We start from the raw sequence: 15,715 nt of genomic DNA, 5'->3' as shown, positions 1-15,715 counted from the left end.
GTGGAGTTATGCTTTAAATATTAGAATGAGATTATATGGGTAACCATCCCTTTTTAATACAAAGTATCTAAAGCATTAGGTGTTCAAGTAGACCTTGAAGACGGCTGGAAGTCTCAAGTCTGGGACTACTTGCACTCCTTTGTACTAAAATTCAATTTATTATATCAGCGCCCCCTCCCTTCCTCAATGCACATTGCTACATGATTGTCTGGTGGGGGAAGGGGAAGAAAAAGGAATATTTGCCTTCCTCCCAGTTCCCATGCTATAGAAGGCTACAGCCATCCTTTTGCTGAGTTTCTGGGACTCAGTGTTTTCACTGCAATTGTGGCATCAACCTCACTTAGAATATTATTCTCCCATAGAGGAAGCATTGAAGTACAAGTTCTGCTTTAAATTACATCGGTCATGAAAAGTATGGTGGTGGTGGTGGGCACTATTGCTGGCCTCCTGAAACTGCTGTTTACCTGGGGATTGAAAATGTGTTGAAATGTCTAAACTTGTTCTGGATCAATAAATTGGAAAACACTGAACCTAAAAGCAGAGTAGCCAAGCAACCGACATTCTCAGAAGAAGTGGACAGCAATGGCAAACCCTGTATTTATGTCTTGACAGATGTACTTGAAAAGTGGTGAAATTTTTTTTTTTCCAAACAACACAAAACAATCTCCTGCGCTCAGGAGCTTAGTCCATATGTAAGTGGTGTAGCCAACCCTTTGGATAAAATATGGGAAGTCAAAGGTCTTGCTGCCCTCCTCAGAACAATGGGTGTCCTTAAAGCCGAAACATATAGAAAAACAGGGAGGGTGCACCGACCTTGCGCATTACCAAAGATAAAATTTATTTAAATAATAAAAGTAAGAGTCATACTCAAACATTAAAAAGGCTTAACATCACTCCAAAAATTCAGAACTGTGTCTCCTGGACACCTGTAACCTGGACCGGGTATTTGGAGGAACCAGATGGTACCGCAAACGGCATACGCGTTACGAGGGAGTACCCTCTTCATCAGAGCCTCAGCGATAGCCTAAGATTAAGCCTTCTTTTTAATGTTTGTTTGCGAGTATGACTCTTGCTTTTATTATTTAAATACATTTTAACTTTGGTAATGCACAAGGTCAGTGCGCCCTCCCTGTTTTTCTATACGAAATATTTTTTCCCCCCCAGGAGCTCACACACCAAAACATTGGATGCCATGGGGAGAAGAAATGTGGGATCACTACACCGCTAATTTTAATTCAAGTGGGGAAATAAAATGTTTATTTAGGCTTCTTGCAGCAAGCGATGTGTTTCCATGGCTCTTGAATCCTCCAGCCACAACAGATTGGAAAAGAGTTGAGGGAAAACATCCTCTTGAGCTTAGCTATTTAAAGACTACATAAAAGGTACGCTTGATTAAAATACAAAAAGTAGTTTAGTACACTCATCAACCATCGTTAGAAAAGAGTTCCACTCTTCCTGTATAAGGGCCTATTTATAATCTGACAGGTACATGGTGGATTCTGATTGGTTCCTATGGGTACTGCACTTTACATAAGTCTGAAAATGATCAGCTGCAGGTATTTGGCCAAATATTTGCTCAGAAATACATCTTGAAAGGTTGTGTGGTTTAAGCAGCAATATAGGATGATTTTGTTTTGTCAGATTGAATATTCAGCTCATCCGTACCCTGAACGGTGTCTCAGTCTTCGTCTTCAATGCATTCTCCTGTCTTCTTACCCTCTGTGCCAGCAGCAGCCTGTTTCATTAGTTCTGTAGTTGCAATCAACGTTGACCTACATGTCAGTGGGCCATAAATTACATTTTTTTTTTTTTTTTTTTGTCTTTATGTTGAGTGAAAATCTGTAATTTTCTTCTCCATGCCTCTGTATTCACATTACAGTTTGACTCTTCTAGCCCTGACTGTGCTGGGCAACCCTCTGTATATAGAATAATGTGCATATGTAATATACCTCATTGCTTAGAAATGTATATTATATACAGATCACTGTATACAGATATGGCTCCAAAGGCCTGGATTGCAATAAACATCAGGGAGATTTCCTTGTGTGTTCATTTTTTACCTCTTTTCTTATTCTACTGATCTCATCCCCAGGGAAGCCATAACACCAAACCAAGAACAGGAAAAGAGAACATTTAATATGAATAAAACACGGTGGAAGAAATATTTACATTGCAGCATATAGAAGAGTTTGTTAGGATTCCTCTTCATTAATGAGCATGTTGGGAATTCCTCTTGTAATGGGAAATTCTGTTCCAGATTCTGGGCACTTTAGTGCACCTTCAATGATTTCAACCTAGCAAGAGACAAAGCACAAGAAATGTAAAATGGGAAGATTAGATACTCACTGCGATAATGTGCACCAATTATTTTACCTTACCTCCAGTAACACATGATGAACTTTTTTCAAGAACTCCTCATCCGTTTCATATCCAGACAGAAGCTCTCGAGGTAGGTCAGACCCATGTCCAAGCTGTGTGAAATAAAAATGGTAATCTGATATACAGTATGTATACATATAGCCATTCAGTTGTATTAGACGCTGATTGTATTGGCCAGCTTTCTGTGTTTAATCTCGCATGTGCTTGACAGCCGTTCCAGTAAAATTTTCCTTTCTTTACAAGGTAGGCCATTAGGTCTTTTCGCAACGCTACCCAATTACTGGAGCTTTTGAGTGGCATGCAGAATGTGATAAGCCATGTGCATAGCCAATTAGTAGACATCTACTAGGGCCAATTTAGACAGAAGCCAATTAGCCTACCATCATGTCTTTGGAATGGGAGATGAAGTCATAGTATTTGGGAGGACACCCACACAAAAACCATGGATAACATGCAAACTCCATGCAGATAGTGTCCTGTCCGATATTTGAACCAAGGACCCCAGAGCAAGACATAAAAGACATAAGTGCTAAGGACTAAAGTCTAGCACACGCAGCCCAAAATGTTGAGGCGGCACCGACCGACATATGGCCCATGTTTACTGGACTCGGGCCGGCTTCTGTGGAAGGGGCATGACTGAAAAAAGGTCTGTCGATCTGCTCCCGATCAGTGCTCTCAGCCAATGGCAGAGCGCTGACTAGAGTGTTTATAAAAAATAAAAGTGAAATAACTTCTTACGGATATTTTTTTTTTCTAAATTTGTAAGGAGTTGGTGGGCAGGAGAGTGGAACATGGAACAACTGGTAAATTTCCACTTTAAAAAAGGATAAGTTCACCTTTTCAAAATAAATAATAAATGCACATCTTTTTGCAGGGAAAAAATGTATTAAAATTTTTTTTATTGGGAGCCTGCAAAGCATTGCACCCACGATCAGACCATGGGTGCTATGCAGGGCTCTTGCAGACTGTGTGTAACCTGTGTGCTTGTACCTGAATTCAATTACACACTGACTTTCAATGAACTACCACAGCGCTCAACAGCACCGTGGTAGTTCATTGAGAACTACAAACCGACAGCCGCAAAGCCTGTCAATAGTTGTAGTTTCCCCATTCACAGAACACTGTAAATGAGCGATGCCTCCAGGTGGGCACATCATTTTTTAATTGTGGCAGCAAACACCGAGAGAAGATCCCTGGTCTGCTGTCACAGTTGGGATTGGGAGGGATTGTGTTTATTTACACTAGTCACTTTAATGAATCATTAGGGGTATGTATTCATGGGGGGGGGGTTTGGTAAAGGGGGCTTCCAGATTCCAAACACACCCGCATGTTATCTTTTCTTCATCATGGTCAGATGAACACAAAAGCATTATTATTAGTCTGCCTTCTATCCAACCAGTAGCTGGAGCTCCAGTTTCCCGTTGGCATTCTAAGCCATTAGCCCTGAAAGGCTTTGGGAACTTTGTCATATTACATTTTTATTTGTAAAATAAAGATTCTGTGTATGATCAACAGGGCCGAATTTTCTTAACTGGAGCCTGTCAGTGCACAACATAATCCTCCTATGTTTGGATCACTGTTTTAAAACAGGCGATTTCCTTGTTTTTCTGGCCCTATACAGGTAAAAACCACCTCCAACATTTGCCTATATAGGAAATTGACTACGCCACCCAATAGTCCAGAGTGTGTGTGTGTGTGTGTGTGTGTGTGTGTGTGTGTGTGTGTGTGTGTGTGTGTGTATTCTAAAAATAGCGCCTGTAAAGCACCATTCCTGTCTCCCCAGTGTGAAAGCCCGAGTGCTTTCACACTGGAGCGGTGCACTTGCAGGACGGTTAAAAAAAACTCCTGCAAGCCGCATCTTTAAAGCGGTGTATATACACCACTCCTGCCCATTGAAATGAATGGGCAGCGCAGCTATAGCGCTGCTGCAGCAACGCTTTGCTGTGGTTTTAACCCTTTCTCGGCCGCTAGTGGGAGGTAGAAGCGTTCTGCTAGCAGCCGAATAGTGCCATGAAATGGACAGTAAAGTGCCGCTAAAAATAGCGGCGCTTTACGGCCGACGCACCCACCGCCCCAGTGTGAAAGGGGCCTTATCGTGAAGCAAACAACAAATAGGACAAAATAACAGAAAAAGTCAATGTGCATAACTATTCACCCCCCTAAAGTCAATACTTTGTAGAGCTACCTTTTGCGCCCATCACAGCTCCAAGTCACCTTGGATAATTCTCTATGAGCTTGCCACATCTTACCACTGGGATTCTTGCCTATTCCTCTTTGCAAAAAAGCTCCAGCTCCTTAAGGTTGGATGGTTTGCGCTTGTGAACACCAATCTAAGTCTGACCACAGATTTTCTATTGGATTGAGGTCTGGGCTTTGACTAGGCCATTCCAACACATTTACATGTTTCCCCTTAAACCACTCAAGTGTTGCTTTAGCAGTGTGTTTGGGGTCGTTGTCCTGCTGGAAGGTGAATCACACAAAGAGTGGTACAGATTTTGCTCAACAATATCCCTGTATTTAGCAACATCCATCTTTCCCTCATCTCTGACCAGTTTCCCAGTCCTGACTGCTGAAAAACATCCCCACAGCATGATGCTGCCACCACCATGTTTCACTGTGGGGATGGTCTTCTTTGAGTGATGTGATGGGTTTGCGCCAGACCCAGCGTTTTCTTTGATGGCCAAAAAGTAAAACATTTTAGTCTCATCAGACCAGAGCACCTTCCTCCATACATTTTGGGAGTCTCCCACATGCCTTTTCGCAAACTTGAAACTAGGGTTGCACCTGCAGCTGGCAAGGTTTATTACCAACATTGCTCAGCCCTGAAACAGGAAAGAAAAAAAAAAAAAACATTGTTTCTTTTTTTGTATATTTCTGTTCCTTCATCTGCAGATCAAAGGGATGAGCAAATGTTCCTCTGTTTAAAACCTTAATAACTCTTAATTTACTCCCTATTCTTCTCCATTTAATTATTTTCCTGCTTTTTTTTTCCCCCTTTTGTTTACGTCTATTCTATAAACGAAAACAAGTAAAACTTTTTTTTTGTTTGCTTTGTTAGTGAATATTTTTTTACACATATATTTACGCATTTCACATTGAAAAAGCGCTACATAAGAAAAAAAAAAAACAACTATTTAAAATTTAATTTGTAAATTACTTTTTCAATGCTTACCGCAGTTGCAGTAGGTATCAGCGAGTACTAAAAAAAAAAAAAAAAAAGGGTTTTGGGGCATCCCTACTCAAAATGTGCCATTTTGTTTTTTAACAAAAGTAATGGCTTTCTTCTGGCCACTCTGCCATAAAGCCCAACTCTATGGAGCGTACAGCTTATTGTCGTCCTATGTACAGATACTCCAGTCTCTGCTGTGGAACTCTGCAGCTCCTCCAGGGTTACCTTAGGTCTCTGTGCTGCCTCTCTGATTAATGCCCTCCGGTGTTGCAGCCTCTGGGGCCTTTCAAAAAAGGTGTGTATATGTAATGACAGATCATGTGACAATTAGATTGCACACAGGTGGACATCATTTCACTAATTATGTGACTTCTGAAGGGAATTGGTTGCACCAGAGCTTTTTATGGGCTTCAAAACAAAGCGGGTGAATACATACGCACATGCCAATTATCCGTTTATTTCTGAAAAATAGTTTTACGGATATATTTTTCTAATTTTACTTCACCAACTTAGACTATTGTGTTCTGATCCATCACAAATAATTCAGATTAAAAGAAACATTGAACTGAAGGCTAGAATGTAACAAGATAGGTAAAAAGAAAAGGGGGGTGAATACTTTTGCAAGGCACTGTATATACTTGAAAAATGTCAATAAACTCGGACTGAAAACAAAATGTTGATGTTTATTAATGCCACAAAAGAAGAAAAAAAAAAAAAGGGGGGGGGGGGGGTTTAGCAGCGCTAACTTACTAATCAATAATGATGGAGCCCTGTAATGTATGGTAATCTCAGGAATCATCAATATTACCACAATACCGGTCGCTGTGATACGTAACTTTACATATAATACACATCAAACTGAAAATAAAGACATAATGGAAACCCTTTCTATAGATATTTGCCACACAGATTAACCTCAAGTGCAATAATTCCAGTGATATGTGATTTTGCATGTAACACACATCAAAAGGAGAATAAGACAAACATTCTTAAAACTTAGCAGGGGGTGGTGGAAACCCCTCTACAGATATTTGCAATACAAACTAACTTCAATAATTCACATTATAATAGTAACTACAACATATAAAAGTCAGTATAGCAATCTAAAAAAAAAAAACAAAAAAAAAAAACAATTTACAAAGTGCTATAATGGTGGGAACCTCCCAACTAAAAAGTTATTGAAGTTAATTTGTATTGCAAATAAAATATCTGGCGGGGGTTTCCACCATCTGTGCCAAGTTTTAATTTTTTTTAATGTCTTATTCTCCTTTGGATGTGAATTACATATCGCTGGAATTATTGCACTTGAATTTAATCTGTATGGCAAATATATGTAGGAGGGGTTTTCACCATCCCTGCCAAGTTAAATTTTTTTAGGTTTTATTTTCAGTTTGTGTATTATATGTGATGTTGTATATCACAAAGACCGGTATTGTGGCAATATTGAGATTTCCATATTTGAGGGTTCCACCATTACTGTTAAGTTATTGATTAGTAAGGTAGCGCTGCACTTTTTTTGTTTTTTGCTCTTGCTACTGTGTTGCTTGTGTTATCGATGTAAAGCAGCGTGTCCCAGCTCGCTCTGTGTTGCAGTAGGGAAGTGCTCATATACACCATACAAGCACTGAATGATGATAGAAAGATCTCAACGCTGCAGGAGGAGGAATATTTCTAATACTGAATTACAGCAGAATATAGTGTGTATAATGCATAAACATGGGCAGGTGTCTACAGTTCTGTAATGATTAAATAAAGCAAGTAAGGGCAATATGTTTATCTGCTGTTGTGGCTGGAGGGGGAGAGATCACATGTGAAGGTAGCAGCCACAGCCAGTAACAGAAAACCTAGAGGAGGGAGAATTCAATATTTAATGAAATTAGACTACATAGAATAAACTCTACAGATTGCATATGTATGCTTTACATTTCTAAGAATTTGGCCTCATAGTCTGTGTTTTGCTGAGTAGTGCAGCTGGAGAATGGGGGCGTGATTTATGTTAACCACTAGGCATCCGCGCTATAGCCAAAAGACGGCTACAGCGCGGCACTGAACTGCCAGGAGGGCGTCCCTGGACGACGTCCTGTTTACTTCCCCTCTGCGCGCTGCCGTGGGCAGGCATTGGGGAAATTCTGTGTTGACCGTGTCCCTTGGACACAGCCAATCACAGATCGTGCTAAATGGCCAATCACAGTGGCCATTTAGCACTTGATGTGAGTGTCCAATGAGAGATGATTTCATATGTAAACATATGAGATCATGTCTCATTGCCGGCTCTCCCTCCTCACACAGAGACCGCGTGTGAGGAGGGAGAGCTGTGCTGCAGATCTGTGAGTGCCAGTTTACAGTGAAAACACAAATCAGAGCCCAAATAGTGCCACATCAGTGCCATTGGTGCCACAGTGCTCATCACCGTTAGTGTCACAATGCCATCTATCATCAGTGCCACCTGTCAGTGTCACCTGCCACATGTCATCAGTGCCACGTATCAATGCCATTTGTCATCACCAAGGAAGTCACAAAGATTATTTTTTCAGCCGGGGAGGCATACAATATTCTTGCGGCCAACGAGAGCAACGGGGGAGCTCTCCGCTTCGGATTCCTCACATTCAGATTCTGAGTCTGACGTGGACTACGAGCCTGTCCTAAGCAGTGGAACACTGACAGCCTCAGAGGAGGATGAGAGTCTGCCCGCCAGACGAAGGCGTACTGGTGAGGAGGTAGTGCCATCCACCAGCACCGCAGTGCCATTCACCAGCACAGCAGTGCCATCCACCAGCACCGCAGTGCCTTGGCAAAGGTCACGTACCAGTGGGGTGTCACCTCAGTCCCAAAGGGTTAGGTCCCATGCCAGCCTTCCCTATTCCCTTCAGAACCCCTTATGGCTTCCTCCTAATTCAGGAGTAAATATCATTTCCCTTTCACTGCCCAGCCAGGAGTTCAGGTGGACACAGAAAATTTTTCACCGATAGATTTTTTTTCAACCTTATTTTTACTGAGGACATGCTAGCATCAATTGTGGCCCAGTGCAACCTATATGCCCAACAATTCATAAGAAATAACCCAACGTCCTAATATGCCCATCCCTACGAGTGGAGAGCCCCAACAGTGGAGGAGTTTACATTTTTTTGGGGCCTCACATTCTGTATGGGACTAACCAAAAAAAAATGTATTACATTCATATTGGTCAACCCTCCCCATCCACCACATGCCCATCTTTTCCTCAGTAATGCCCAGAATCAGATATCTCATGATTATGAGATCCCTACACTACAATGATAATACCCAGTGCCCTCCCCGAAATGACCCAAATTTTGACAAGCTTTATAAAATTTGGCCACTACTAAATCATTTTTCTGAAATCTTCCCCAGTTGTTTACCCCAGACCAACACATATGCGTGGATGAGTCCCTTATCAAAATTTTCTGGCAGGCTGTAATGTAATCATTACCCGTCTAGGCTCTGAAGAAAGGTGTTCTCCCCAGAAACGCGTCAGCCATTGCCCCATCTACCCGATGTCCGGCCCAGGGTTCTTTGATGTTTGATTCTGCTCACCTGCAGCTACTGTCTATGCCTGATATTTCATGCTCGTTTGTGAGTATTCATTTGCTGTTTTAACTTTTTTAATAAATGTTACCAGTGGTAATGCACTAGGTCGGTGCGCCCTCCTTTCTTTCCTTTTTTTGTAGTCTATGAATACCCATTATTCTGAGGAGAGCTGCAAGACGGCAATTACCACTGAGGCATTCGGTCATACCACACATGCGCAGGAGAGATTTCTGGTTTTATTTATGCTCCTAGAACACCTGATGGTGCTCCCTGCATGTGGCCTCTCTATGTGGCTAGGCTGTGAAAAAGACCCACACATGTGGTATCGCCATACTTAGGAGTAGCAGAATGTATTTTGGGGCTTCATTTGTGGTATACACATGCCATGTGAGAGAAATAACCTATTACAATGACAAAGTGTGGGGAAAAAAAAAAAAAATAATATCTTCATTTTGCAAAGAATTGTGGGGAAAAAAAATGACATCAAAAACCTCACCATGCATCTTACTAAATACCTTGGAATGTCTACTTTAAAAAAAAAAAAAAAGGGGTCATTTGGGGGGTATTTGTACTTTCCTGGTTTGTTCGGGACACAAGAAATGAGATAGGCCACCAGTGCATCAGGTGTGATCAATTTTTTTATGATTGGCACCACAACTTGTAGACGCTATAAACTTTCACACAGAACAAATAGTATCCACTAATTTGGGTTATTTTTACCAAAGATATGTAGCAGTATAAATTGTGGCCAAAATTTATGAAGAAAAAAAAATTAATAATTTGCAAAATTTTATCACAGAAACTAAGAAAAATGCGTTTTTTTTTCAAAATTTTTGGTCTTTTTTCATTTATAGCGCAAAAAATAAAAAACCCAGGAGGTGATCAAATACCACCAAAAGAAAAAAAGGACAAAAAATTAATTTGGGTACAGTATTACAAAGTATGAGAGTGCTGAAAATTGGTCTGGTCACGGGGGGGGGGGGGGGGGGGGGTTTAAGTGCCCAGTTGTCAAGTGGTTAAAGTGGGCCAGTTCAAATTTAAAATGTACAGGCCTAGTGTACCCACCTACATTCACTGCAATTCCCAAAGGTTAATGGGAAATGTAGTTCCTTTATCTGTAAATAGGAAGGAGATGATATGATGTAATCATTGCTGTAACACCTCCTCCTTGACAGAGAAGACGCTAGTAATTCCTTTAAATACAGAGGCAACTTGCTGAGAAATTAGTGTTTTGTGTAGGGGGGTGTACTAATGGGAGATTTTTTGCTGATCCCGGAGTTCTTCTTTAAATGATGAATTATTGGCACAACAGCACCTTGTTTCTGCACATTTTTGAGCAGGTTCATTGAGAACTTTGCAGAATTAAAAGGACAGTCCTCCATTTTATGTTTTTGAAAGCAAACCACATATTTCATGTCTCTATAATCCAAATCACTACAATGGACTTTACTTACACTTTCTGCCGTTTCCACCAACGCTTCCCACTCTAGTTTTGGAATCATGCGTGATACAAACTCTCGATTGAAATCCACAGAATTGACCTTGACTTCATCTGCCTAAAAATTCAATTAAAAAAAAAATCATTTATAAATTTAAAGCAGAGTTGAACTCAGAAAAATGTGTAGTTGGAAAAAACACTGAACGGATAACCTCTGTTTTTATAGCCTTAACCCCCCTCTTGTTCTAGCATCGAACAGGCACCAGAGTTTGACTGCACCACCCAGTGCACTCTAATCAGATGGGACCTGGTCAGACACATGCCCTCTCTTCCTCGGCACTACAGGTCTGCATTGTGATTGTTACTCTACTTTGCCAGCATGACGTTAAATATCTTGTCAGTGCCCAGCTCTAAAAGACATAAGGTACACAACAGTGAAGGAAGCTGGCAACTCAACAGGTTAAAACCCAATCTTCTTTATTGAAAAATGATGTTGGGGTAAAATACCAGGAACAGTTGATGCATTTCAGCCTGTGCAGCCCTTAGAGCCCTTTCACACTGGGCTGCCCATAGCATCGGCGGTAAAACGCTGCTATTTTTAGCGGCGTTTTACCGTCGGATTAGCGGCCGAGAAAGGGTTAAAACCGCCCACAATGCGCCGCAATGGCTGCGTTTTGCCAGCGGTATCCCAGCGCTGCCCCATTGATTTCAATGGGGAGCAGCGGTGGAGGAGCGGTAAACACACCGCTCCTTCACCACTCCAAAGAAGCTGCTGGCAGGACTTTTTTTCCTGTCCTGCTAGCGCAGCGCTCCGGTGTGAAAGCCCTCGGGCTTTCACATTGGAGACAATGCTGTAGCTGTTTGAGGGTGGATTGCAGGCGCTATTTTTAATGCTATAGCGCCTGCAAAACGCCCTCGGTGTGAAAGGGGTCTTAGTCATAAGTTATGAATAGAGATGCACTGAAGTTTCGGCCGCCGAAACATAATCGGGCGAAAATTGTGTTATCTGCATTTTGCCAATAAGAGAAAAAGGGCCAATAATGGTGCCGAATAACAGGATTTTGTGCCCATTTACGGTGCTTATGGTTTGTTCTTCATAGGTCATGGGACATCAAAAAAATAACACGGTGTGGTAATGATGCATTCTTGCTGCCTTTTCAATGCATTTTAACAGGGAGGTGCGAAATGCAGCAAGCAAGATTTTTAACACAAAAGATACACAAAAGATGCGCAACAGACCAGTGTGAAGACATACATAGAATTTAGTCCTGGTTCACACTGGTGCGATGCGGGAAACCCAGGGATTCAGTGCCAGTTCCCACATCGCACACTGACATCTGCCAACCACTGGGGGTGACAAAGTAAAGTTAATGACACCCCCAAATCGGTTCGCAGATCGCAGTGCGGACTGTCAAATGGTGCAGGAATCAGATGGCATAGGTGTGAACCCCCTTGCGATATGATTCCAGTGCAGACCAAAAAAAAGGGTCCTGCAGCATTTTGGTGCAAATGCAATTTTATCCTGTGTGTATGGCAGAATTCACATCGCACAGACATGGCATGTGATCAGCACAGAAGTGCGGTGCAAATCACAGGTGATGTCTGATCACACAGGTGTAAACCCAGCGGGATACATTTTTCTTGAGCTTTTCTTGCACTAATGGCCGACAAATTCATATTCATCTAAATGAATTATATTAATTAAAAAGTCCAATATACTACAAGGGTTTTGCAGGAACAGCCGGCTCAGGCTCTCAGCAGCGCACTGAGGATGAGCAGGCTGCCGGTCAGATATCTAGGTGGATCCCGACATTATTGTTGGGATTCCTGTGGAGCCTGGACCAATCTGTGACGTCAGCCAGCAGACTTTAGTCCGCAGTCGTCTGATTCTGAGTCACAGGACTGCAGAAATAAGTGCAATCCTGTGACCCACAGAAGTCCAGCCATAACAGCTTAGGCCACCCTTTTCTTTTATGGTCTTCTTTATGTCGTGTAAGGCACAGATTACATAGACATCCATGTGATGAGCAGAGAGAACATAAATCACCACAACCAATCAGAAATCATCTCTTCTCTGATCATACTGAGCTAAAAACTTACTGCACCCTACAGCTCTGCACTGACTAAGGTCTCAGCATGCAGCAACTAGAACATAAATCAGACACCAACATACCCGGATGATGAGCGGGAAGCCCCGGGTCACCCCGGTAACATGGCTCCGCAACATATTATGTGTCAGCAGCTTCATTTTCCCGTCTCGAGTACCCACGTGCCTGGTATAGAAACTACTTCCGGGACCATAACCAATCACCAGCTTGCTGTAACCCCGCCTTCAGGTCCTCCCTGAATAGGGCGGGGCCTACTGGACTATGCTAGCGCTTTGCTTCGGATGCGCATGCGCCTGTGGTTGCCCCCGGGACAGGGCAAGAGCGCATGTCAATCAGCGCAAGCCACTGTGGGGGCGTGTCTATTGGACGGCCCACATGAAGCCCCGCCTCAGTTGTCATGGCTTTTAGGTTACCCGTATCTTTCCTCCTCTTGTCACCACTTCGTATAGCTGCGAGGAGCGGAGTCTGGAGCAGAGCCATGTCTATCAAGGTAAACATGTCGTGTTGTGGCCGAGGGACTCATGTGACACATGGAGTGTGCTGGACAGAGCCCGCCCTGTGTGCGGTGCCAGGAGACGCCAGGTGTCCTCTGTACTTTACCAAATCAGGAGAGAGAGAGATGGAGGATCCCTATATATACAGGGACAGGTGATCTCTACCATGTCATGTCCTTAGATGAGGGTTTTAAATCCCACATTTGTATTAATATAAACATACCTGCATCAGACCCTTCCTGTCATGGGGTGACAACGCTGTGTATTGTGTCTTCTTCCTGTCATGGCGTGACAACGCTGTGTATTTTGTCTTCTTCCTGTCATGGCGTGACAACGCTGTGTATTTTGTCTTCTTCCTGTCATGGGGTGACAACGCTGTGTATTTTGTCTTCCTCCTGTCATGGGGTGACAACGCTGTGTATTTTGTCTTCCTCCTGTCATGGGGTGACAACGCTGTGTATTTTGTCTTCTTCCTGTCATGGGGTGACAACGCTGTGTATTTTGTCTTCCTCCTGTCATGGGGTGACAACGCTGTGTATTTTGTCTTCCTCCTGTCATGGGGTGACAACGCTGTGTATTGTGTCTTCTTCCTGTCATGGGGTGACAACGCTGTGTATTGTGTCTTCTTCCTGTCATGGGGTGACAACGCTGTGTATTTTGTCTTCTTCCTGTACGTGTCATCAGATTTCATGATTGGTGATCCATACATATTGGAGGGAATACTTTGTAATGTCATGACAACATTATCATTCCTGTTTACTGAAGGCTGATTGAGTTATTACAATGTCCTCCCTGCATTTCTACTCATTTTGATTTGTATTTCTAAGTGGTTTAAACCCCAAAGCAAACATTTTATTATACTGCAGTTTACCAATTCTTAGATGTGGTGGCTGCATTCGTTTTCCTTTGTATTCCCTTTAATCTGGTGATCTGGCCAGTAAGTCTGTTGTTTTTTTCAACAGGACAATTTGCCCTACAGATGTAGCAGTTAGAGGGGTGAGACACAAACTTTTTATTTATGTAAAACCTTTATCTCAAAAGGAAGACAGCTGTTTGCTGTAACTGATTTATAAAGTGGGAGTTCAGTTTCAATTTGTTAGTGTATTTAAATCTGCTACAACCCCCCCCCCCCCAGACTGACTGCTGCTATCCAAAGGTGCCCCCTGTGCTCCCTCATCCATAATACAGGAGGTGTTACTGGACAGATCTTCTGGGGGGAAAAAAAACCTAAAAGAGAAAATTAATGCAGCCCCTGTCTAATGTAGAGCTGCAACTAACGATTATTTTCATAATCGATTAGTTGGACGATTATTGTTTTTTCGGTTAATAACCTTAAAAAAAAAAAAAAAAGGCAATTTATTTTTAAACATCTCTATGTAGTGGTAAATATAAATAACCAACTATATGGTTAGAGAGCAAAATCTCTAATCCACTCTGAGAATAACAGACAGAAGAGATATACTCTATATACTCTTAAAGGGTGAATCTGGTAAATGTCATCAGACTCAGATCAAATATTATTTTTTATAAAGTCTTCCTTCAAAAGAAAAAAAAAAGTCATTTTAAGAACATTTGTTCTATTTATTTATTTCTAATCGTTAGTGGGGTCAAATCGACCTTCAATTTCAACCACAGTGATGGGAACCTTTGGAAGTATTAGAAAACTTCTTGGTGAAAGGAATTTCCAGACAATGTATGTGGATTTCATTCAGAAATTACATTTATTTTAAAAACAAGTGAAAATTTCAAACAACATTCTTTCATTCAGTGAATGTACAAAGATCGGTACACACCTATGCAGTCTGCTTTTGATCTGTTTTTGCTGTGCGTCTTGATTTTTGCGCACGTGATTTTGCTGCGATTTACATTTTTGCATTAATATTTTTATTTTTTTGGCCATTTTGTTGGGCAGGTTAAAAAACACAAATTGCTGCAAAACACATTACATGCTTTTCTGCAGCTTCTCCTTTTGAAGTATATTGAACCAAAAAGCATCGTTTTTGCTTTTAAAAAAAAAAAAAAGTCCCTGACCGTTTCCAAATATGCAGCGGCTGAAAAAAGTATAGATGTAAATGTGTCCCATAGGAAACCATGTAAATAAACTGTAGTACAATTCTGCAAAAAACACATAGGAGTGAACCAGGTCTAAGACGTTTAGTAATATAATGGGGTTAAATAACTAAAATTATCCCTTTATCCCTTTCATGACTAAGCCTATTTTTGACATTTGGTGTTTACAAGTTAAAATACGTATTTTTTGCTAGAAAATTACTTGGAGCCCCCAAACATTATATATATATTTTTTTTAGCAGAAAATCTAGAGGGAAAAAAATGGCGATTGTTGCAATATTTTTTATCACACGGTATTTGTGCAGCTGTGTTTTAAACGCAAATTTTTGGGAAAAGGGACACTTTCATGAATTTAAAAAAAAACAAACAGTAAAGTTACCCCAATTTTTTTGTATAATGTGAAAGATGATGTTACGCCGAGTAAATAGATACCAAACATGTCACGCTTTATAATTGCACGCACTCGTGGAATGGCGACAAACTACAGAACCAAAAAATCTCCATAGGCGAC

At 41.5% G+C, this 15,715-nt stretch overlaps 2 protein-coding genes across 2 annotated transcripts in view; one reads left to right on the top strand and one right to left on the bottom strand.

The window, feature by feature from the left end:
- Positions 1–2,115: 2,115 nt before the first annotated feature.
- Positions 2,116–12,871, bottom strand: TRMT112 (tRNA methyltransferase activator subunit 11-2). The gene is made up of 4 exons (XM_073605346.1): positions 12,706–12,871; positions 10,549–10,650; positions 2,379–2,471; positions 2,116–2,294 (listed from the first exon to the last, which is right to left on the bottom strand). Exons 1-4 carry the CDS (start codon positions 12,778–12,780, stop codon positions 2,193–2,195), a joined length of 372 nt encoding a protein of 123 aa, XP_073461447.1. The 5' UTR covers positions 12,781–12,871; the 3' UTR covers positions 2,116–2,192.
- Positions 12,872–12,938: 67 nt separating this feature from the next.
- The window catches only part of PRDX5 (peroxiredoxin 5), a 42,204-nt gene continuing 39,427 nt past the window's right edge, over positions 12,939–15,715 (top strand). The window contains exon 1 of the mRNA XM_073605345.1: positions 12,939–13,130. Coding sequence (XP_073461446.1) covers positions 13,038–13,130 — 93 coding nt within the window. The 5' untranslated portion in view covers positions 12,939–13,037. The remainder of the gene's footprint in view (positions 13,131–15,715) is intronic.

This window comes from Aquarana catesbeiana, linkage group LG11 (genome assembly GCF_042186555.1).
Source record: "Aquarana catesbeiana isolate 2022-GZ linkage group LG11, ASM4218655v1, whole genome shotgun sequence".
NCBI lineage: Eukaryota > Metazoa > Chordata > Amphibia > Anura > Ranidae > Aquarana > Aquarana catesbeiana.
Note: the sequence above shows the minus strand (reverse complement) of the source record. Positions and strands in the feature narration are given on the sequence as shown.